This window comes from Oryx dammah, unplaced genomic scaffold (assembly GCF_014754425.2).
Source record: "Oryx dammah isolate SB20612 unplaced genomic scaffold, SCBI_Odam_1.1 HiC_scaffold_17, whole genome shotgun sequence".
Lineage (NCBI taxonomy): Eukaryota > Metazoa > Chordata > Mammalia > Artiodactyla > Bovidae > Oryx > Oryx dammah.
Window position 1 is genome coordinate 15,511,315 of NW_024070201.1, and position 24,442 is coordinate 15,535,756.

Below are 24,442 nucleotides of genomic sequence, written 5' to 3' on the forward strand. Positions count from 1 at the left end.
GGGCAGTATATTTTTGGGATTTAGTTTTTTGAATAATAAGAATTCTGGGTTAATTTTATAATGTATTCTATGAAAATGTTAATTATATATTTGATCTACCATTTAAGAGAACATCTGGGGCAAGACTTTTAATGTTGACAACATGCTTGCTAGTTAAGATTACCAGTCTTGTTTTGTCTTGATGTTTCATTGGTTTTTCATAATTATGCCACAGGTGTATAATTGAATTAATATATATTATAAAAAATGTTATAAAGAGGGCATCTTGGAATAACCTTACGTCTATTCATATGAAAATTTTATATTTTTAAAAGTATACCAATGTTTCATGGGTAGTAGGATGAACTTTTTAATTTCAAATAATTATCTTTGTTGCAAACCCTTCATTGCATTTCCTTTCAAACACTGTCATTATCAAAGAGACATTTAAATTAGGGTTTGACTCCACTGGAAAAATTTATCTCACTGTATTTACAAGTGAAGTTTTATTGGAACACAGCTATGTTCATTTTATTTCCATGTAGTCTGAGACTATTTTCATTTTGTAACAGCTTCATTGATATGTAATCTAAGGTTGTTTTCACTTTACATGTAGTCTAAGGCTGTTATATAACAGCTGAGCTGAATAATTGAGACAGAGACTTTATAGTCCACAAGACTGAAAATATTTACTGTCTGGCACCTGACTGAACAAATTGCCATCCTTGCTTATGATGCTGTTGGTGATGGGAACTTGAACCTAGGTATCTGAGGGATAGCAGGGAGACTTTTTACTGTATACCTTATTAGACTTTTATTTTTAGCTATATGAATATTTCACCTGGTGTAAAAAATTAACTTAATGAAAACTAGAACAAAGGTAATCAAGCTATCAGTGTGTACATGTGTGTGTCAGAGGGAGTAAAAGATACTTTGATTTAAATAGAAATATTCATTCTTATCACCAAGAATTGTATGGGATCTTAACTTTAGCCTATTAGGTTAATTTTTCTTCTCTTTATTTGGGGGGAAATACTAGGAATCTTCTAGGGTCTGGAAATTCACTGCAGAAAGGACATATTTTTATGGAAGTTTCCTTCTCAGAAACTTAGAAGTCTGAATGAAATATAGGTTTAGTAATTTTATCATAATCCATTCACATTTATACTGAAAATAAAACAAAACCAAGCTAGAATTTTTAATTAAAAATAAATCACTTATTAATTAAAAAGGTATTTATTGGGCATCTAATTTGTGCTGGATACCATTTTAGGTGCTGGGTATAGTGAAGTAATAAAGTTCCCCAAGCCCAAGGAGCTTATATTTCTAGTGGATGAGATAGAAAATGAAAAAATGCATGATATAAAAATTACATAACATTAAAAAATTACATAACATAAATACTGTGTCACAAAATTGAAAATATTTTTGTAGAGAGTAAAACAAGATAAAAGGAGATAGGATGATGTTTTCAGTAGAATGCTGAAGGAAGATCTGCCTGTGAAGGTGATGTTTCAGCAGACTTCTGAACAAAGTGAAGGGGAGTGGTCTGTATAAAAATCTGGGGGAAGACCATGCAGCAGAAACAACAAATGCAGTGGAGCTGAAGAAGAGACAAATACTACAAGCTTTAAAAGACAGCAGGATGACACATGTGACTCTGAATAGAGGGAGAAATGAAAAGAGGTGTAGAAGAGGAAATGGTCAGACTATGTCAGGTCTTGGCGGCCATGGTGTGAGAGCTTTTGCTTTTGTTTTACTTATTTATTTCTAAAAGTTGCTTTCCCATTCTGCCTTACACCTACTCGGTCTTTTTTTTTTTTTTTTTTTTCTTTTTGGCTGTGCTGGGTCTTCATTCTCCACAGGCTTTTCTCTAGTTGTGGGAAGTGAGGGCTGCTCTCTAGTTGCAGAATGTGGGTTTCTTTTGTTGCGGAGCATGGGCTGTAGGGTGCATGGGCTTCAGTAGTTGCAGCACATAGGCTCAGTGGTCGTGGCTATTGGACTTTAGAGCACAGGCTCAGTAGTTGTGGCACATGGACTTAGTTGCTCCATGGCATGTGGGATCTTCTGGATGAGGGATCAAACCCATGTCTCCTGCGTTGGCAGGCAGAGTTTACTGCTGAGCCACCAGGGAAGCCCTTATTTGTTTTAAATGATAGGGAACCATTTGAAGGTTTTTAGTAGGATGGTATCATGACCTCATTTTGTGTTTTATTGTTGTCCCATAGCTTTCCTTATGGCTCAGCTGGTAAAGAATCTGCCTGCAATCTGGAAGACCTGGGTTTGATCCTTGGGTTGGGAAGATCCCCTGGAGAAAGGAATGGCTACCACTCCAGTATTCTGGCCTAGAGAATTCCATGGGCTGTATAGTCCATGGTGTCGCAAAGAGTTGGACACGACTGAGTGATTTTCACTTTCATATAGCTCTTAAATATTCCTTCTTGCTTTTTTTGTTTGTTTGTTTTTTGTTCTCTCTGCATTTCAGTTGTGGAAGTTTCTGTTATATCCTCAAGCTCAAGGATTTTTTTCCTTAGCCTTGTCCAATTATTAATGAATCCATCAGAGGCATTTGTCATTTCTGTTACAGTTTTTTTCATCTCCAGCATCTAGTGGTTTTTTTTTTTGTTTTGGATCTTTTCTTAGAATTTCCATATCTCTGCTTACATTGTGCTTGTGCCTAGTCACTCAGTCATGTCCAGCTCTTTGGACTGCAACCTGACAGTCTCCTCTGTCCTTAGAATTTTTCAGGCAAGAATACTGCAGTGGGTTGGCACCTCTCTTCTCCAGGGGATCTTCCTGGCCCAGAGATCAAAGGTACATGTACTGTGTCTCTTGCATCTGCTTACATTATCCATCTGTTTTGGGTGAGCCTGTGCTGCTGGACTGTGAATTTCACCAGTACTTCACAGGTGTTTCTCCACTTAGTTGGAATAGAGTGGCTAGAAGGGGCTGGATTTGAATGTTTCCCTTCTTTCAGGTAGATTAGGCTCTGCTAAAACTCCAGCACCTTAAACTCTAGTATGGCAATTTCTGCTGAAGGTCTGGCCTTGTTAAGAAGAAAAGAATGCCCTGGTATATTTCAGGGCGTTTCCTTTTCCCTTCCCCTTGCTGAAAGTCATAGAGGATTTTTCTCTGATATTTACTCTGCGGACTGGGTAGAGCTCCAACAGGTAAAATTCACAAAATTTTGAGGAGGCCCTCTATGACTGGATTCCCCTGGGATTTTTAACTTGCATATTTGTCTACACTGAGCCTCCTGAAATTTATCAACTACAGTTTAGATTTTCCTACCCTGGCACTGGTTCTCACAGAACCACTGATTTTTCACAAATAAATTGAATTAGGATTCTTTGTATCAACCTGATCATTTCTCCAATTGTGGGGGCAATTACTTTCCTGAGTCTAAGAAGTGCTGTCGAGTTTTCAGTTCACCTTTGTACTTGTTGGGATAGAGTGGTGACTTCCTAGCCCCTGAAATGCCAGTCTGGAGACTGCTAGTTTATGTTTTGAAAGATTTTCATGGTGACTCTTTTGAGAATGTAATGTAGATAGGCAAGAATGGAAGCAGGGAGAATGTTCAGGAGGATAATTTCCTTAATTCAGATAGAGCCTTGGGTTAGAATAGTAAACTGATGAAAAGCAATAAGATTTGTGGCAATGCTGGTGCCATTCATTGTAACAGAAAAACTTTGGCAGGGGAGAGATATTTCAGGAGGTGGGAGATGAAGAATACTATTATGAAACATTAAGTATGCCCATTAGTCATTCACATGATGGTGGTGTGGAATGACTGTGCACGGAGCTATGGGTATATCTTGGTTCTCCCATATAGATATAGATGCTGTTAACAGGGACTTAAGAAATTATTTATGAGGAGAATCTGAAGACAGAGCTGAGCACTGTCTGAAAGAAGGAAAAAGATTCAACAAAGCGGGTTAAGAAGGTACGACCAGTGAGGTAGAGGGAAAACAGCATGAGATGTTTCAGCAGCCAGAGGAGACAAGAAAGATGTTGTGAATAACAGTCACCTGTTTCTGAGAGACAGTTGGATTTTCATAGATAGAAAAATGAGTATTCATTTGGCACTGGGAATGTTTCTGGTGACTTTTTTTTTTTTTCCCACCATGTCATACAGCTTGTGAGATCTTAGTTCCCTAAGCAGGGATTGAACCTGGGCCATGGCAGAGAAAGTCCTGCATCTTAAACATTGGCCCACCAGCAAACTCCCTTTGTGACTTTGATAAGTGTGGTTTCCTTAGTCTGCTAAAGAGAAAAGCTTGATTATGATGTGTTTAAAAGTGAACGTAAGAACAGTTGGTGAAGAGATAATCTTAGAAAGGAGCTGGTTACTGTCCATCAGTAGGAAAGGCACAGATACAGTTAGATTTGTAAATGTGGGAGTAGCAAATAAACTAGTTTTCCTCTTACTGCCTCTTAGTTGAATAAAAGGACTCAGGTATCCCCTGAGAGTGATGATGTAGAAGGGGTGTTAATTCCAACAAGTACTGCTCCCAATTAGATAATTCAACAGAAAACACATAATGTTCCATCAGGTTAGTACAAGACCACATGTTTTGATGATCAGGCAAAAATTGTTACAGCTTGGCTGGGAAGTTCTGATTCATCCACCATATTGACCAGACATTGCACCTTCAGATTTCCATTTCTTTTGGTCTTTACAAAATTCTCTTAATGGGAAAAAATTTAATTCCCTGAAAGACTGTAAAAGATACCTGGAACAGTTCATTGTTCATGAAGATAAAAAGTTTTGGGAAGATGGAATTGTGAAGTTGCCAGGAAAGTGGCAGAAGATAGTGAAAAAACTGGTGAATACATTTTTTCAGTAAAGTTCTTGGTGAAAATGAGAATATATCCCTTGCTTCTTTAAAAACAGAAGAAACTTTTTGGCTGGCCCTGTAAACCAGCTTCAGATTAAGAAAGTGAGTAGAAGTAGGAATGGCGAAATTGAGGACAAAATTGGTTAGGGAGCACTATGATTGGTCAGGGAGCACTATGTGCAAAGCCTGAAGAGAACAGTACTTTTGGGGACTAAAATAGGGGGGCAAAATACAGAGTTTGAGTAGAGATATGACCACATGTGACTGATTCTGTGGATCATAACAAACTGGAAAATTCTTAAAGAAATGGGAATATCAGACCACCTTACCTGCCTCCTAAGAAAACTGTATGCAGGTCAAGAAGCAACAGAACCAGACACAGAACAACAGACTGGATCCAAATTGGGAAGATTACATCAAGGCTGTATATTGTCACCCTGCTTATTTAACTTTTATGCAGAGTACATCATGCGAAACGCCTGGCTAGATGAAGCTCAGGCTGGAATCAAGATTGCCGAGAGAAATATCAGTAACCTCAGATATGCAGATGACACCACCCTAATGGCAGAAAGTGAAGAGGAACTAAAGAGCCTCTTCAGTTCAGTCGCTCAGTTGCATCTGACTGTTTGTTACCTCGTGGACTGCAGCACACCAAGCCTCCCCATCCATCACCACCATCCAGAGCTTACTCAAACTCATGTCCTTCAAGTCGGTGATGCCATCCAACTGTCTCATCGTTTGTCATCCCCTTCTCCTCCTGCCTTCAATCTTTCCCGGCATCAGGGTCTTTTCCAGTGAGTCCACCTCTTCGGATCAGGTGGCCAAAGTATTGGAATTTCAGCTTCAACATCAGTCCTTCCAATGAATATTCAGGACTGATTTCCTTTAGGATTGGCTGGTTTGATCTCCTTGCAATCCAAGGGACCCTCAAAAGTCTTTTCCAACACCATAGTCTAAAAGAATCAGTTCTTCAGTGCTCAGCTTTCTTTATGGTCCAACTTTCACATCCATACATGATTACTGGAAAAACCATAGCTTTGACTATGAAGGCCTTTGTTGGCAAAGTAATATCTCTGCTTTTTAATATGCTGTCTAAGTTGGTCATAGCTTTTCTTCCAAGGAGCAAGTGTCTTTGAATTTCATTGCTGCAGTCACCATCTGCAGTGATTTGGGAGCCCAAGAAAATAGTCTGCCACTGTTTGCGTTGTTTCCCCATCTATTGGCCATGAAGTGATGGGGCCAGATGCCATGATCTTTGTTTTTTGAATGTTGAGTTAAAAATCATCTTGATAAATTGAAAGAGGAGAGTGAAAAAGTTGCCTTAAAACTCAACCTTTTTGAAAACGAAGATCATGGCATTCAGTGCCATCACTTCACGGCAAATAGATGGGAAGAAAATGGAAATAGTGACAGACTTTACTTCTTGTGCTCCAAACTCACTCTGGATGGTGACTGCAGCCTTGAAATTAAAAGATGCTTCCTCCTTAGAAGAAAAACTATGACAAACCTATACAGTGTATTAAAAAGCAGAGACATCACTGCCAACAAAGGTCCATATAATCAAAACTATGGTTTTTTTCCACTAATTATGTGAGAGTTGGACCGTAAAGAAGGCTGAGGACTGAAGAACTGATGCCTTCCAACTGAGGTGTTGGAGAAGACTCTTGAGAATTCTTTGAACAGTAAGGAGATCAAACCAGTCAATCCTAAAGGTAATCAACCCTGAATATTCATTGGAAGGACTGATGCTGAAGCTGAAGCTCCATTACTTTGGCCACTTGATGGGACAAGCTGACTCAGTGGAAAAGACTGATGCTGGCAAAGATTTAGTGAGAAGGGGGCAACAGGGATGAGATGGTTGGATGGAACCATTGACTCAATGAACAAGAGTTTGAACAAACTCTGGGAGTTTTAGAAGGACAGGGAAGTCAAGTGTGTTGCAGTCCATGGGGTTGCAAAGAGCCTGATACGACTGAGCAGCTGAACAACAACATGATTACATGTGACTAAGGTGACCCATATTTATAAGTCCTTATTGTGTGCCAGGCATGTGTGAAAGGATTAAGAAACATAACCTCATTAGATGAATAATATTGTTATAACCATTGTAAAACAGGGAAACAGACCATAGAGATGCAGCTACTGCTGCTCTGCTGCTGCTGCTGTTGCTAAGTTACTTCAGTCATGTCCGACTCTGTGCGACCCCATAGATGGCAGCCCACCAGGCTCCGCCGTCCCTGGGATTCTTCAGGCAAGAACACTGGAGTGGGTTGCCATTTCCTTCTCCAGTGCATTAAAGTGAAAAGTGAAAGTGAAGTTGCTCAGTCGTGTCTGAATCTTGGCGACCTCACAGACTGCAGCCTACCAGGCTCCTCCATCCATGGGATTTTCCAGGCACGAGTACTGGAGTGAGAGACACTGCAGAAAGATTAAATAACTGCCTGATATTATTATAGAATTTACCACAGTTATTCAGTTCAGTCACTCAGTCGTGTCCAACTCTTTACAACCCCATGAACCACAGCATGCCAGGCCTCCCTGTCCATCACCAACTCCCACAGTTCACCCAAACCCATTTCCATCAAGTTGGTGATGCCATCCAACCATCTCATCCTCTGTCATCCCCTTCTCCTCCTGCCCTCAATCTTTCTCAGCATCAGGGTCTTTTCAAATGAGTCAACTCTTTGCATCAGTGGCCAAAGTATTGGAGTTTCGGCTTCAACATCTGTCCTTCTAATGAACACCCAGGACTGATCTCCTTTAGGATGGACTGGTTGGATGTCCTTGCAGTCCAGGTCTTCTCCAGCACCACAGTTCAAAAGCATCAAATCTTCAGTGCTCAGCTTTCTTTATAGTCTAACTCTCACATCAGTACATGACTACTGGAAAAACCATAGCCTTGACTGGAGAAGGAAATGGCAACCCACTCCAGTACTCTTGCCTGGAAAATCCCATGGATGGAGGGTCCTGGTAGGCTACAATTCATGGGGTCGTAAAGAGTCGGACATGACTAAGCGACTTCACTTGACTAGACAGACCTTTGTTGGCAAAGTACTATGTCTCTGCTTTTTAATAGGGTGTCTAGATTGGTCATAACTCCTTCCAAGGAGAAAGCGTCAGTTAATTTCATGGCTGCACTCACCATCTTCAGTGATTTTGGAGCCCCCCAAAATAAAGTCTGTCACTATTTCCACTGTTTCCCTATCTATTTGCCATGAAGTGATGCGACCAGATGCCATGAACTTAGTTTTCTGAATATTGAGCTTTAAGCCAACTTTTTCACTCTCCTCTTTTATTTCACCAAGAGGCTCTTTAGTTCTTTTTTGCTTTCTGCATATCTGAGGTTATTGATATTTTTCCTGGCAGTCTTCATTCCAGCTTGTGCTTCCTCCAGCCCAGCGTTTCTCATGATGTACTCTGCATAGAAGTTAAATAAGCAGGGTGACAATATACAGCCTTGACGTAGTCCTTTTCCTATTTGGAACCAGTCTGTTGTTCCATGTCCAGTTCTAATTGTTGCTTCCTGACCTGCATACAGATTTCTCAAGAGGCAGGTCAGGTGGTCTGGTATTCCCATCTCTTTCAGAATTTTCCACAGTTTATTGTGATCCACACAGTCAAAGGCTTTGGCATAGTCAATAAAGCAGACATAGATGTTTTTCTGGAACTCTCTTGCTTTTTCGATGATCTAGCGAATGTTGGCAATCTGATCTCTGGTTCCTCTGCCTTTTCTAAAACCAGCTTGGAACATCTGGAAGTTCACGTTTCACGTATTGCTGAAGCCTGGCTTGGAGAATTTTGAGCATTACTTTACTAGTGTGTGAGATGAGTGTAATTGTGTGGTAGTTTGAGCATTCTTTGGCATTACCTTTCTTTGGGATTGGAATGAAAACTGACCTTTTCCAGTCCTGTGGTCACTGCTGAGTTTTCCAAATTTGCTGGCATATTGAGTGCAGCACTTTCACAGCATCATCTTTTAGGATTTGAAATAGCTCCACTGGAACTCCATCATCCCCACTAGCTTTGTTCATAGTGATGCTTTCTAAGGCCCACTTGACTTCACATTCCAGGATGTCTGGCTCTAGGTGAGTGTGAGTGATTACACCATCGTGATTATCTGGGTCGTGAGGGTCTTTTTTGTACAGTTCTGATTATATGAACCCAAGTATTTAGCCATTATACCTTTCAATATCTATGATTTAGTAGGCCAAAGTGGAGAAGGAAATGGCAACCCACTCCAGTGTTCTTGCCTGGAGAATCCCAGGGATGGGGAAGCCTGGTGGGCTGCCGTCTATGGGGTCGCCCAGAGTCGGACACGACTGAAGCGACTTAGCAGCAGCAGCAGTAGGCCAAAGAATGGTTTGAACTTGATCCTGTTTCCAGTGTAGAGTGTTTTGAGGATTTTAAGCTAGGACATGAATAAGTAAATAAAATTTTTGTTTTAAAAACATCCCCCTTGCTACAGTTTATTGTGAAGAAGGTTTAGAGAAAGTGCCTTGAGATACAATTGAAAACTGTTTTATATTCTATGTGGAGTGCATGCTTATTTAAAAATTTTTTTTCATGGTTGAGTTTCTGGGATTTATTTTTGTTAATAAAAATAAATTTTAATTACTAATTTAAGTAATTAGGAGTTTGGGATTAACAGATAGACACTATTGTGTACAAAACAGCAAGCAAAGACCTCCTGATTAACACAGGAAACTACACTCACCATTCTGTAATAACCTATAATGGAAAAGAATCCAGAAAGAACACACATATACACATACACATATGTGTGCACACATGTATATAACTGAATCACTCTGCTGCACACCTGAAATCAACACAACGTTGCTAACCAACACACTTTAATAAGATAAGCTTTTAACAAGCTTTTTAGCATTATCAAAACACCATTATCACACACCCCTAAATGAACAGTATGTCAGTGGTGTCTAGCCGAAGACCACTAGGGACACACAGAATTAAGTTGGGTTTATTATATAGCAGCAAAACAGAATGTACATCACGTTGAACTATGGGATATTCTCAATAAGAGAGTGTTAGAAAGACTCATTAAAAGAATTTGATCATGCATAATTTTATAAATCATTGTTACCTCTATAAAAATAAATTAAAAAAATTTTTTTAAAGAGGAGGGAGAATATTGTTCTCCATATACTTATTAGCAAATTGGTGGTAAATTTAATAGAATGTATGGTAATTTTATAGTGAAAGTTGTTCTTAACCTCTCTGTGGTTTAGTTTTGACATTTATAAATCAAAATGATAATTATTCCCTCCTCATAGGAGTGTGAAAATAAAATGTCAGTCTCTGTCGTGTCCAACTCTTTGCGACTGCCAGGCTCCTCTGTCCATGGAGTTCTCTAGGCAGAATTACTGGAGTGGGTTGCCATTCTCTTCTTCAGGGAATCTTCCAGGCCCAGGAATCGAACTCAGGTCTCCTGCATTGCAGGCAGATTCTTTATTGTCTGAACCATCAGGGAAGCCCATAGGAGTATAAAACAGTCAAATTGCATAGAATTGCACATAGTAAATACTCAGTACACCAAATTGCATAGAATTGCACATAGTAAATAATACATTTTATTTGTGATGATGGTGATAATAAATTGACCCCTGTGATTCAAGCTTAAATTTTAATGTTTTTTCTTTTTTAAAATTTCATGTAATAGTTTTATCATAGAACTTATAGATGTAACTTCAGTATGCCATAGTATTATCAGACACAACTGAGTGACTAACACTTTGATTTTACTTTTTTCATGACACTGTACAATAAACTGAATAAACCACTGCCTTCTCTCCACTACCCTTATTTTCATTTTTTAGTTTATGGGAAAAACAGACGGAGATTATTATACTCTGGATGACATGTTTGTCTCCAAAGCAGCTGAGAGAGAACGTTTTGGTGAAGAGGAAGAGAATCAGAGGAAAAAAGCTATTGCTGAACACCGGAGTCTTATTGCACAAATGGAAAAATGTCTTTATTGTTTTGACAGCTCTCAGTTTCCCAAGCACCTTATTGTTGCAATAGGTGTTAAGGTAAGAAATACAGTGATTATTGTCCTAAGGAAATGCTTCTTTCTCCATATGCTTCTAAGGTTCTCAGTAATCTGTCTCTTACTCTGTGTTTTATATATTTTCTTTTCTAAGTTCCCATGATTCTTAGAATTTTCTTTAGATTGAGTATAAATATTCATATGATATGAAACTTATATTTCATGTAATTCCATTCTACAGATAGGCAGCATTGAGTTGTGCTTCAGGCCCTAGACTTTGGATCCAGACCACGTGGATTCACCACGTGGATTCAGACCCTTGCTCTGCCATTTCCCATCTGTGTGATCTTACTTTCATGATTGGCACTTAAGTCTCAGTATTAAAATCACTTCAGAGCTACTTACTTTAAAGTAGCTTCTGCTTCTTCCCTTACATTCTCATGAAATCTTTTTATTTCTTTATAGACTATCTCATAATTTGAAGAAGTTTATTGTACAGTTGCTGCTTGGTAACCCACTGGGGATTGCTTTCTGCAGTCCTTGTATATGAAAATCCACAGATGGTCAAGTCCCAGTCAGCCCTTCATATTTGTATTTTGTTTTACTTGTTGAGTGTCTCAGTAGTCTGTTAGTTCCATGAGTATAGGTAACTTTTACTTATCATTGTATACTTGCATATATCTCATTATATACCAAACATGTATGTTTATAGTCACTTCTTTCGATAAATATTCTTGTTGTTCAGTCACCAGTTGTGTCCAACTGTTTGCGACCCCATTGACTGCAGCACACCAGGCTTCCCTGTCCTTCACTGTCTCCTGAAGCTTGCTCAGGCTCATGTCCATTGAGTCGGTGATGTCATCCAACCATCTCGTCCTCTGTCGTCCCCTTCTCAGTAAATACTAAATATCGCTTATTTAATAGCCGGTAATAATAGTCATTTATTTCAGCATTTGGCAATTTAATCCTTATGTTAAGTAAATAGTTATCATATACCAGATGTATGCCAGAACCTAATTAGTCACTGGGGAAAAGGAGAGACTCGGATATACTTGTGTAGCTTGTTTTCTAGTGAAACAGAGCAGAGTAATGATTGCCCTGATTTAAGGAACTGTTGTTATGAAACAGATATAGAGAGGATATGTGGGAAGTGGTGGGAAGTTATTTTTTGAGAAGCTGATCTAAAAGGCTTCTCTGAGGAGATATTTTAAAGGTATGAAAGTAAAGCTATGAAAGATGAGAAGAAGCAAGCAACATGAAGATCTGAATGAGTAATGTTTCAGAAAAAGGTGTCAGTCAGTGAGTGAAGACATGAGGAAGGCATTTATGGAACAGAAAAAAAAAAAACAAAAACCCAGAGTAGCTAGAGTGGAGTGAGTGAGAAAAAGTGGTAGGAAAGGAAGTTGAATGAATGAATGCTAATTTCAGAAACTAATATTGTGGAGAATATACATATACATATTATTTGTTACACACACATACACAGTACCTATGTAGCCAAAGAACTGGTATTGACTTTTTCATTCCAATTCTAGTCTTTAATACCTTTAGGTCATTAAGACCATCAGTTTATCAGTTTGAATTTTGGTTTCTTTAACTTTTAATTTTTCATTACCCTTCTTTTCCATTTCTTTGTTTTCCTCTAGACTTTATCAAAAATGTGTGTGTGTGTTAGTTGCTCAGTCGTGTTCGAATCTTTGTGACCCCATGGACTGTAGTCTGCCAGGCTTCCCTGTGCATGGAATTCTCTAGGCAAGAATACTGGAATGGGTTGCCATTCCCTTCTCCCAAGACTTTATCAAAAAGTAAAAGTAAAAAAGTCCATTCAAAATTTAATCAATCAAAAACCCTTAACCAACCTTACCAGTTACTTGTGTTAATTTTCCCATGTTCTTTTCTAGACCATTAAATAAACATTTATATTTTCATAATTAGGACATTTTATATAAATATTTCATTCCCCTCAGTCTGGCCCCTACCTTTACGAAATGTAAGGATAAATTCAGTTTAGTTCAGTAGCTCAACCGTGTCTGACTCTTTGTGACCCCATGGACTGCAACACGTCAGACCTCCCTGTCTATCACCAACTCCTAGAGTTTACTCAAACTCATGTCCATTGAGTCAGTGATGCCATCCAACCATCTCATCCTCTTCTGTCGCCTTCTCTCTCCTTCAGTCTTTCCCAGCATCAGGGTCTTTTCAAATGAGTCAGTTCTTTGCATCAGGTGGCCAAGTTTTTGAGTTTCAGCTTCAACATCAGTCTTTCCAATGAATATTCAGGACAGCTTTCCTTTAGGATGGACTGGTTGGATCTCCTTGCAGTCCAAAGGACTCTCAGGAGTATTCTCCAGCACCACAGTTCAAAAGCATCAATTCTTCGGCGCTCAGCTTTCTTTATAGTCCAACTGTCATATCCATACATGAGTACTGGGAAAACCATAGCCTTGACCAGATGGACCTTTGTTGGCAAAGTAGTATCTCTCTGCTTTTTAATATGCTGTCTAGGTTGGTCATAACTTTTCTTCCAAGGAGTAAGCATTTTTAAATTTCATGGCTGCAGCTACCATCTGCAGTGATTTTGGAGCCCCCCAAAATAAAGTCTGTCACCGTTTCCACTGTTTCCCCATCTATTTGCCATGAAGTGATGGGATCAGATGCCATGATCTTAGTTTTCTGAATGTTGAGCCAAAGCCTTTGACTGTGTGGATCACCACACACTGTGGGCAATTCTTAAAAGAGATAGGAATACCAGACCACCTGACCTGCCTCTTGAGAAATCTGTATGCAGGTCAGGAAGCAACAGGTAGAACTAGACATGGAACAGACTGGTTCCAGATAGGGAAAGGAGTACATCAAGGCTGTATATTGTCACCCTACTTATTTAACTTAGCAGAGTACATCATGAGAAACACTGGGCTGGATGAAGCAGAGGCTGGAATCAAGATTGCTGGGAGATTGTCAGATACGCAGTTGACACCACCCTTATGGCAGAAAGTGAAGAAGAACTAAAGAGCCTCTTGATGAAAGTAAAAGAGGAGAGTGAAAAAGTTGGCTTAAAGCTCAACATTCAGAAAACGAAGATCATGGCATCTGGTCCCATCACTTCATGGGAAATAGATGGGAAACAGTGGAAAAGAATAAATCAAAGTAACAAAGTTTTCAATAATTCTGTATAAAAAGTTTGGGTATTTTTCAGTGACTTCATTTTCCCAAATGCACTGAAGACAGGCTACGTCCACACAGGCACAGAGGTGTGAAGTATACAAAACTTCTGTTTGCCTCCTACTTCATAGACTGTGTCTCATAGTAGGCATTTCTCAATTAGTGAAACAAACTGTTGGCCAACAAAGAGACGTTTTCTATTTTCAACTCATATATTGTTACACAAATTCCTTTTCCTCTTCTACTATGAGGTAATACACATTTTTCAATTAGAAGGTATTAAATTTTAATTATAAAATTAATTTTCCAATTAAGGTTTTAAATCATCTTTTTGTCTCTAACTGAGCATCAGCTGATTTGTTTCTTCCTCTTGAGCCAGTCATATCATTTTGATTTCATTTTAACACTATTTGAATCATATTATTAATACTATTTGAATAGATCCTTTCTTGATCTGTACTTTATTGTGCTATCTTAGCTCTAACAAAATACTGTCTCTTAATTAGTTTCAGACTTTCATCTGTGAATATTTTAATATAGAGATGTTTGAAATATTGATTTGATGTAATTTCATCTGTTTCCTACAATGTCTGACTACTTATCCTATCTGTTGTAGACAATAGATTATTTTATTAATCTGAGTAAGCAATAAGATAAGTAAGCAATAAGTAATTTCAAAGGAATTACTTTATGTTAGGTAGTAATAGTTAACAGTATTCTAAAGCAGTTCAGTCATACTCTGCTTGAATTTCTAATATTTAAAGTTAATGTCTTAAATACAGATTTCTTAAGGAAGCTTTATTAGTACTCATTAGAGTCAGTTTCTGATCATAAATTGTCCCTACCTTTTCCTTTCTTAAAAATAAAAATTATCTATCCCCTTCTTCTCCTAACACTATCTTTTACTTTAAAAAGTGCTTTGATTTTTAATAAAAGACAGCATAAACAGATAGATCATTCCATGTTGCTGGGTTGTAAGAATCAATATTGTGAAAATTATCGTACTACCAAGTGCAATCTACAGATTCAGTGTGATCCCTATCAAATTACCAATGACATTTTTCACAGAACTAGAACAAAAAATTTCACAATTGATATGGAAACACTAATATAGCAAAACCAGCCTTGAGAGAGAAGAATGGAACTGGAGGAATCAACTTTCCTGACTTAAGACTACACTACAAAGCTAGTCATCAAGACAGTATGGTATGGCACAAATACAGAAATATAGACCAGTGAAACAAGATAGAGAGCCTAGACATAAAACCACACACCTATGGGTACCTACTTCTTTTTGACAAAGCAGGCGAGAATATACAGTGGGGCAAAGATAGCCTCTTGGATAAGTGGTGCTGGGAAAACTGGACAGCCACACAGCTACATATAAAAGAATGAAATTAGAATTCTTACCAACACCATAGACAAAGATAAAATCAAAATTAATTAAAGACTTACATGTAAGATCAGAAACTATAAAGCCCTTAGAGGAAAACACAGGCAGGATACTCGATGACATAAAGCAAGATCCCCTATGACCCACCTAGTAGAGTAATGGAAATAAAAATAAACAAGTGGGACCTCATTAAACTTAAAAGCTTTCACACAGCAAAGGAAACTACAAACATAGTGAAAAGACAACCCTGAGAATGGGGGAAAATAATAGCAAATGAAACAATTGACAAAGAATTAATTTCCAAATTACAAGCAGCTCATCAACTCAATATCAGAAAAACAAACAACCCAATCAAAAAGTGGGAAAAAAGACCTAAACAGACATTTCTCCAAAGAAGACATATAGATAGCTAACACATGAAAAGGTGCTCAACATCACACATTATTAGTGAAATGCACTTGTTTGTGGGTTGTGACCTGGGGATGTATGTCTTAACGATAGTGTACCTTCAGGTTTTACTTGTCTTGTTGTGTTTTCTTCTTTACGTGTTTAGTTGCAGAATGTCGTTTCTGCTAGTATTCAGGTTCTTATAGATAGTTGCTCTCTAATTAGTTGTAGTTTTGTTAACAGCTGTAGGAGGAAGTAAATTCAGGGTCTTCCTGCTCCACCGTCTTGGTCACCTCTCCAGTGCTTATTCCTGATATTGCTTTTAATTGTGAATATTGTTGTGATTTAACTGTAAATTTAAATATATATAACCATATTCATATACACTCCTAGTTCTTCACTCAAATACCAAAGAATTTAAAATTTGCATTATTTTGTAAAGCAATTAATCAGTTAATAGATAAATATTATTCAGTTAATTCTCATATAAATTTTTTTTAGCTAAAACCTAACCAAAAAGTTATAGAAAATAAGATCAAGCCACTTTGAAGAATATTTATGGTCCTTATAAATACCTTTTGCTTTCTATATGTATAGTAATTGACCTTTCTGACCTTTTTTAAAAAAAATACAGTTTGTGTAAAATGGAGAAATAGTGCCAGCTTCTAGGTAATGCATAGAACTTAACCAGTGCTGTAAAGCCATGTAGAAGTTATGTCTCTTTTCTTAGCTGATGATGAATAGGCATCAGTTTAACTTCCATTTCATTACCAGGTCTTGTATGTTTTTTTTCCCTTGCAAAATTTGTGTTGTTTCATGAGCTCTGAAGACATGTAGCTTTCTCAGATGAAGGATAAAATGTCAATCATTCTCCCCTTTGGTAAGTTTCATCTTTGAGGTATCTTAGTCAAAATTGAGACTTCTGCAATAAATTTCTGGTTTATTAAAAGGTATCTTCATGGCTTTAAAAATTTTAAATAGTGAATATCTTCAAAATATTAAAGTATAGTATATTATGACCAGGTATATTTTATTAAATGTTAGCCATATTGACCTACGAGGGGCTCATCTTTCAGAACTGAGAATGAATAGCAATAGCATTTCACCTTTGCATCTTTTTTCCCCATAGGTTTATTTATGTTTACCCAATGTACGATCTCTTACTGAAGGGCACTGCTTGATCGTCCCTTTGCAGCATCATAGGGCAGCTACCTTATTGGATGAAGACATCTGGGAGGAAGTTCAGGTCAGCATGATAATGCTCATAATCTTTGTTATGACCCAGAGCAATTTTTGCACACTATTGTGACAAATTCTAACAAGTTTTATACCTTCATTCAATGATTTTACATGCTAAATTTAAACACATATACATTTCCATAGTTGTGTATACCTGTGGGTCATGATGTTTTCACCACTCACTACCTTTTTACTTTATTGAAAGCTTTAAACAAATATTTTTAATGAGGTATGATTGTCATATAATGTACTAGTTTCAGGTATGCAACTGATAGCTTTTGGCTACTAAATGAACTTTGACCAACTAATTATATTTAAAATAAAAATCAGTGTAAGATTTCTAATATTTGCTTTTGTGCAACATGAAATAATCATTTTTGCCAAGGTAAGCTAATAAATTACAGCCAAAAAGAAGGATGTTTTCAGATAATAGAAAGTAATTTTTGGAAGATAGTGATTTATACTTAGTGATTGTCATATTTGCCTATAATGGCATTGACATTTTCTGCTACTATGATGTTGTCATGATTTTGTTACCAGGCTAAATTTCCACACTTTTCCCTTATAGCCTGGGTGACATTTGGATTCAAGGATTTTGTGTGTGTGGTGGTGGAGGAGGGGGTTGGTGAATCTTCAAGAAATTGAAAGGCACAACATGGGTGAAATTGCTGCTAAGTAATTTCAAGATCTTATACTCACCAAAACAGGAAGAGAGAAAAAAAGCACTTGTTTTTCCAATGGTTGACAAATGAATAGGAGTTATAAGAACCCCTAATTAGAAACCATGAAAATTTTAAGACTTTGTAAGAGACTAGTCATGGGTCTCTTTAGAAAACGGGTCATGGTAGAGAGTTCTGACAAAATGTGTTCCACTGGAGAAGAGAATGGCAAACCACTTCAGCATTCTTGCCTTGAGATCCCCATGAACAGTATGGAAAGGCAGAAAGATATGACATTAAAAGATGAACTTTCCAGGTCCAGTAGCCCAATATGCTACTGGAGAAGAGTAGAGAAATAGCTCCAAAAGGAATGAAGAGGCTGAGCCAAAATGGAAACAGCACCCAGTTGTGGATATGTCTTGTGGTGAAAGTAAACTCTGATGCTATAAAGAACAGTATTGCATATGCATAGGAAACTGGAATGTTAGGTTCATGAATCAAGGTAAATTGGAAGTGGTCACACAGGAGATGGCAAGAGTGAACATTGACATTTTAGCAATCAATGAACTAAAATTGACTGTAATGGGTGAATTTAATTCAGATGACCATTATATCTACTCCTGTGGGTAAGAATCCCTTAGAAGAAATGGAATAGCCCTCACAATGAACAAGAGAGTCCGAAATGCAGTACTTGGGTGAAGTCTCAAAAATGACAGAATGATCTCTGTTCATTACCAAGGCATACCGTTCAATATCACAGTAATCCAAGTCTATGGCCCGACCAGTAATTGTAAAAAAGCTGAAGTTGAACGATTCTATAAAGACCTACAAGACCTCCTGGAATTAACACCACAAAGAGATGTCCTTTTCATCATAGGGGACTGGAATGCAAAAATAAGAGGTCAAGAGATACCTGGAGTAACAGACAAGTTTGGCCTTAGAGTAGAAAAGGAAGCAGAGCAAAGGCTAACAGAGTTTTGCCAGGAGAATGCACTAGTCATAGCATACACCCTCTTCCATCAACACAAGAGACCTTTCTACACATAGAGATCACCAGATGGTCAATAGCAAAATCAGACCGATTATATTCTTTGCAGTCAAAGATGGAGAACCTCCACATAGTCATCAAAAACAAGATCAGGAGCTGACCGTGACTCAGACCATGCACTTATTGCAAATTTCAGACTTAAATTGAAGAAAGCAGGGAAAACCATTAGGCCATTTAGATATGACCTAAATCAAATCCCTTACCTTTATTCAGTGGAAGTGATAAATAGATTCAAGGAATTAGATCTGATAGAGTGTCTTAAAAATTATGGACAGAGGTAACATTGGACAAGAGATGGTGATCAAGACCATTCCCAAGAAAAAGAAATGCAAAAAGGAAAATGATTGAGGAGGCCTTACAAAGAGCTGAGAAAAGAAGAGAAGCAAAAATCAAAGGCGAAAAGGAAAGATAGACCCATCTGAATGTAGAGTTCCAAAGACTAGCAAGGGGGGATATTGTTCACCTTCCTAAGTGAACAATGCAAAGAAACAGGAAAACAATAGAATGGGAAAGACTAGAGATCTCTTCAAGAAAATTTAAGATACCAAGGGAACATTTCATGCACAAATGGGCACAATAAAGGAGAGAAATGGTTTGGAACTAACAGAAGCAGAAGATATTAAGAAGTTGCAAGAATACACAGAAGAACTATACAAAAAAGATCTTCATGATCCAGATAACTACAATGGTATGATCACTCAACTAGAGCCAAGTGTCTTGGAGTGTGAAGTTAAGTGAGCCTTAGGAAGCATCACTACGAAAGAAGCTAGTGGAGGTGATGGAATTCCAGCTGAGCTATTTCAGATCCTAAAAGATGATGTGTTAAAGTGCTAAATTCAGTATGCCAGCAAATATGGAAAAGTCAGCATGGCCACAGGACTGTAAAAGGTGTTTTCATTCAAGCCCCAAAGAAGGGCAATGCAAAAGGATGTTCAAACTACTGCACAATTGCATTCATTTCACATACTAACAAAGTAATGCTCAAAATTCTCCAAGCCAGGCTTCACAGTACATGAATTGAGAACTCCCAGATGTTGAAGCTGGATTTAGAAAAGGCAGAGGAACCAGAGATCAAATTGCCAACATCCATTGGATTATAGGAAAAGCAAAAGAATTTCAGAAAACCATCTACTTTTTTACTTCATAGACTATGCTAAAGCTTTTGACTGTGTGGATTACAACAAACTTTGGAAAATTCTTAAGGAAATGGGAATACCAGGCCACCTTAACTGCCTCCTGTGAAACCTGTATGCAGGTCAAGAAGCAACAGTTGGAACCTGACATGGAAAAATGGACTGGCTCAATTTTGGGAAAGGAGTATGTCAAGGCCATCTATTGTCATCCTGCTTATTTAATTTATATGCATAGTTAATCAGGAGAAATGCCAGTCTGGATGAAGCACGAGATGGAATCAAGACTGCTGGGAGAAGTATCAGTAACTTCAGATATTCAGATGACACCTTTATGGCATAAAGGGAAGGGGAACTAAAGAGCCTCCTGATGAAAGTGAATGAGGAGAGTGAAAAAGCTGCCTTAAAAGTCAACATTCAAAAAACTAAGATCATGGCATTTGGTCCCATCATTTCATGGCAAATAGATGGGGAAACAATGGAAACAGTGACAGACTTTATTATCTTGGGCTCCAAAATCACTGCAGATGGTTACTGCAGCCTTGAAATTAAAAGATGCTCCTTGGAAGAAAAGCTATGACAAACCTAGACAGCATATTAAAAAGCAGAGATGTTACTTTGCTGACAAAGTAATAGTTAAAGTCCATATAGTCAAAGGTATGGTTTTTCCAGCAGTTATGTATGGATGTGAGAGTTGGACCATAAAGAAAGCTGAGCACAGAAGAATTGATGCTTTTGAACTGTGGTGTTGGAGAAGACTCTTGAGAGTCCCTTGGACTGCAGGGAGATCTAATCAGTTCATTCTAAAGGAAAGCTGTCCTGAATATTCATTGGAAGGACTAATGCTAAAGCTGAAACTCCAATACTTTGGCCACCTGATGCAAAGAACTGACTCATTGGAAAAGACCCCGATGCTGGGAAAGATTGAAGGCAGGAGGAGAAGGGGATGACGGAGAACAAGATGATTGGATGGCATCACTGGCTCGATCGACATGAGTTTGAGCAAGTTGTAGGAGCTGGTGATGGACAGGGAATCCTGGCATGCTGCAGTCCATGGGGTCACAAAGAGTCAGACTCGACTGTGCAACTGAACTGAACTGAACCTGAAATTATACCATTAAACTAATATTTTTAAGTCTTACATATATATATATGTGAGAAGTACATAAAAGTATGTGTGTGTCCTCCTTGAGGCTAATGGTATGATGTTTATACATTTTATAATATTGAACTATTTTTGCATCACTACTAGTTTAGTGATTTTAAGGTTTCATTTGTAATCCTTAGAGTATCTAAATTTTTATTGTTGTTGCTGTTGTATTTAATACACTTTTTCATTTTTAAAAAAATTGGTTTTCAGGTATATAGTTCCATTCTAGTAATTATTTTCCTCTTTCTAATGTTATAAAATTCTCACCACAGAACTAAGTGATTATTCAATAAATAACAATTAATTGAAAATATGCATAATAAATAAAAATTCACAAATATGCTAAGTTAACAAAATAAAGACAATCTTTAAAATAATATTATAAAGCCAAACATACTTTCCATTTGGCCGTTTTTTGTTTTGTATATGTATTATTAGACATGTGAAGATAACTATCTGGGATATAATTGAATGGGATAATAGAGTTATCTGTTGTCATTTTCTGATTTGTCTGAAACAGTTTGAGTTATATCACTGGTATCTTCTTCACTGTTGTTGCAAACAGCACCTAATTCACAATACATTGAGACAGCTAGTTTCTTATATCATCATCATCCATTGTGGAAGACTGCCTTCAAGAAGTAATTTAGGCATTCAGATTTCTTCCATGGTTAGCTTCTCCTATGGTGCAATTCTTCTCTTTCAGACCCTTGGTTTGAAGAAAATAGACATGAGAAGACACCTTTTTGATAACTTTTGATAACTCTTTTAACACATCATTTCCATATACATTACCCAGAACTAAACATTGCCCCACTTAAGTCCCAGAGATACGGGGAAGTTTAGACTTCTTGTTTGCTCAAGAAGAAAAAAATGATACAATTTAGTGAACACAGCCTTTAGGGGGAAGCATTTTTATATACAGATAACAGATTGGAGGCATGGGAAGTATAAAACTTAAATGATTGATTTTATCATATAGATATTTATACCTATATTTTATTATTTCTATCATAATTTAACTATATTGTATGTACATTGTCGCCATTAATGTGATTTTAGAAAGTATAATAACAAAGTCAGACTTTTAAAAGGGGAACCAATTGTTTATAATCATCTATAATGATTTAGCTAACAGTCACCTACCATGAGATCATAGGTATTAGCTAAGACTTCAGCAGCAAATTATCTGAAGTAAAGAGACTGTGGTGAACTTATACTTAGCTGTGGTTAGGAATGAATAGTGACTCCTCTATCTGTTGCTTATTAGGTAACATTTTAGTTCATGTTAAATTACCATTCTTTGATTTTTTTTTCCCCTACTTGCTCTTGTTTATATATAAAAGGAGTGAAGTGGAAAATAGAATAGTGATGAAGGATCAGTATTAAATAGTCAGAGGAGACCTAATGGGAATCTAGAACGCCCACTCCCTACCCAGCAGTAATTTGTATCCTTTCTGTTTTGGGTGTCAAGAGAGGCTTGAATGGCAAACCTGAACTGCTGTCTCCACGTGCCAGTAACAAGGCAGGGTCTTAACATAACCTGGTTGAATCTTGAGGAAATTATGCTGAATGAAAATTTGCAAGTGAAGGGTGCAGTTCAGTTCAGTCGCTCAGTCGTGTCTGACTCTTTGTGACCCCATGAATCGCAGCACGCCAGGCCTCCCTGTCCATCACCAACTCCCAGCGTTCACTTAGACTCACGTCCATCGAGTCAGTGATGCCATCCAGCCATCTCATCCTCTGTCATCCCCTTCTCCTCCTGCCCCCAATCACTTCCAGCATCAGAGTCTTTTCCAGTGAGTCAACTCTTCGCATGAGGTGGCCAAAGTACTGGAGTTTCAGCTTTAGCATCATTCCCTCCAAAGAAATCCCAGGGCTGATCTCCTTCAGAATGGACTGGGTGGATCTCCTTGCAGGACACATATAAAGAGAACCAGTGAATGAAGTTACTTTGAGGTCAGAAAAACAACTGGAAGTGAATTCTGCTTGTCTCACTGAATTTTTAAGGATGCCTACCTGCTCAGAGTACTTATTTTTGGTTTTTGGTTGTTTTTGTTTGATTTTACTGTTAGTTCAGTTCAGTCGCTTAGTCGTGTCCGACTCTTTGCGACCCCGTGAATCGCAGCACGCCAGGCCTCCCTGTCCATCACCAGCTTCTGGAGTTCACTCAAACTCACGTCCATCGAGTCAGAGATGCCATCCAGCCGTCTCATCTTGGGTCGTCCCCTTTTCCTCCTGCCCCCAATCCCTCTTAGCATCAGAGTCTTTTCCAATGAGTCAGCTCTTTGCATGAGGTGGCCAAAGTATTGGAGTCTCAGCTTTAGCATCATTACTTCCAAAGAACACCCAGGACTGATCTCCTTTAGAATGGACTGGTTGGATCTCTTTGCAGTCCAAGGAACTCTCAAGAGTCTTCTCCAACACCACAGGTCAAAAACATCAATTCTTCAGCGTTCAGCTTTCTTCACAGTCCAACTCTCACATCCATACATGACCACTGGAAAAGTGATTTTACTGGTAGTTCTATGTAATTTACCACGTAATTTTGATTTTATCACTTCCTTTTCTTAGTTTCCTGAAACTGTTTGCGATATATACATAATACTGAGCAGAGTGAGTTTCAGGTAAAAAAAAATGTTGCTTAACTATGTGAAATGTGGTAGATTTAGAAAGTAAAGTAACTATAAGATAACATTATAGAATTCCAATATTGTTTAATATTTCTTTTTTATTTTAAAAGAATTTGCTACACTTTTTATTGTTTTCATATTTTGAATCTCCTATCATTGCTTTATTTACCTAGCCATTTTGCTTTCTTCAGATGTTTAGAAAATCATTGGTGAAAATGTTTGAAGATAAAGGATTGGACTGTATCTTTTTAGAAACAAATATGAACATGAAGAAACAGTACCATATGGTTTATGAATGTATTCCTCTCCCAAAGGAAGTGGGTGATATGGCTCCCATCTATTTTAAGGTATTTATAATAGTCTTTACATACGTATTTTTTTACTGTATTATGGTTTTATGAATAGTTATATTTATTCTGATATTTTTCTTCTATATACTTACTTCCCTGGTGGCTCAGATGGTAAAGTGTCTGTCCACAATGTGAGAGACCTGGGTTTGATCCCTGGGTTGGGAAGATTCCCTGGAGAAGGAAATGGCAACCCACTCCAGTACTCTTGCCTTGAAAATCCCATGGATGGAGGAGCTTGGTGCAGGCTACTGTCCATGGGGTCGCAGAGAGTTGGGCACGACTGAGCGACTTCACTCATACTTATCAAATTTTATATCATTAAGAAATGAGATAAAGCACAAAAAATTCTGCTGTTTAAATTTTTGAAGAAAGAAATTTGAAATTTTGACCTTTAAAAGCATGCTTATTTGTAAGTGTGAATATACTATCAAATAGTAATTTATAATTTCTATGTTAATTTCTCAAAT

General features: G+C 37.8%; 1 protein-coding gene across 2 annotated transcripts in view; it reads left to right on the forward strand.

Moving 5' to 3' along the window:
• The window catches only part of CWF19L2 (CWF19 like cell cycle control factor 2), a 142,953-nt gene that overhangs the window by 94,789 nt on the left and 23,722 nt on the right, over positions 1–24,442 (forward strand). For both annotated transcript variants that reach the window (XM_040257907.1, XM_040257908.1), the window contains 3 exons: positions 10,655–10,867; positions 16,896–17,012; positions 23,817–23,972. In XM_040257907.1, the coding sequence (XP_040113841.1) occupies positions 10,655–10,867; positions 16,896–17,012; positions 23,817–23,972 (486 nt within the window). The remainder of the gene's footprint in view (positions 1–10,654; positions 10,868–16,895; positions 17,013–23,816; positions 23,973–24,442) is intronic.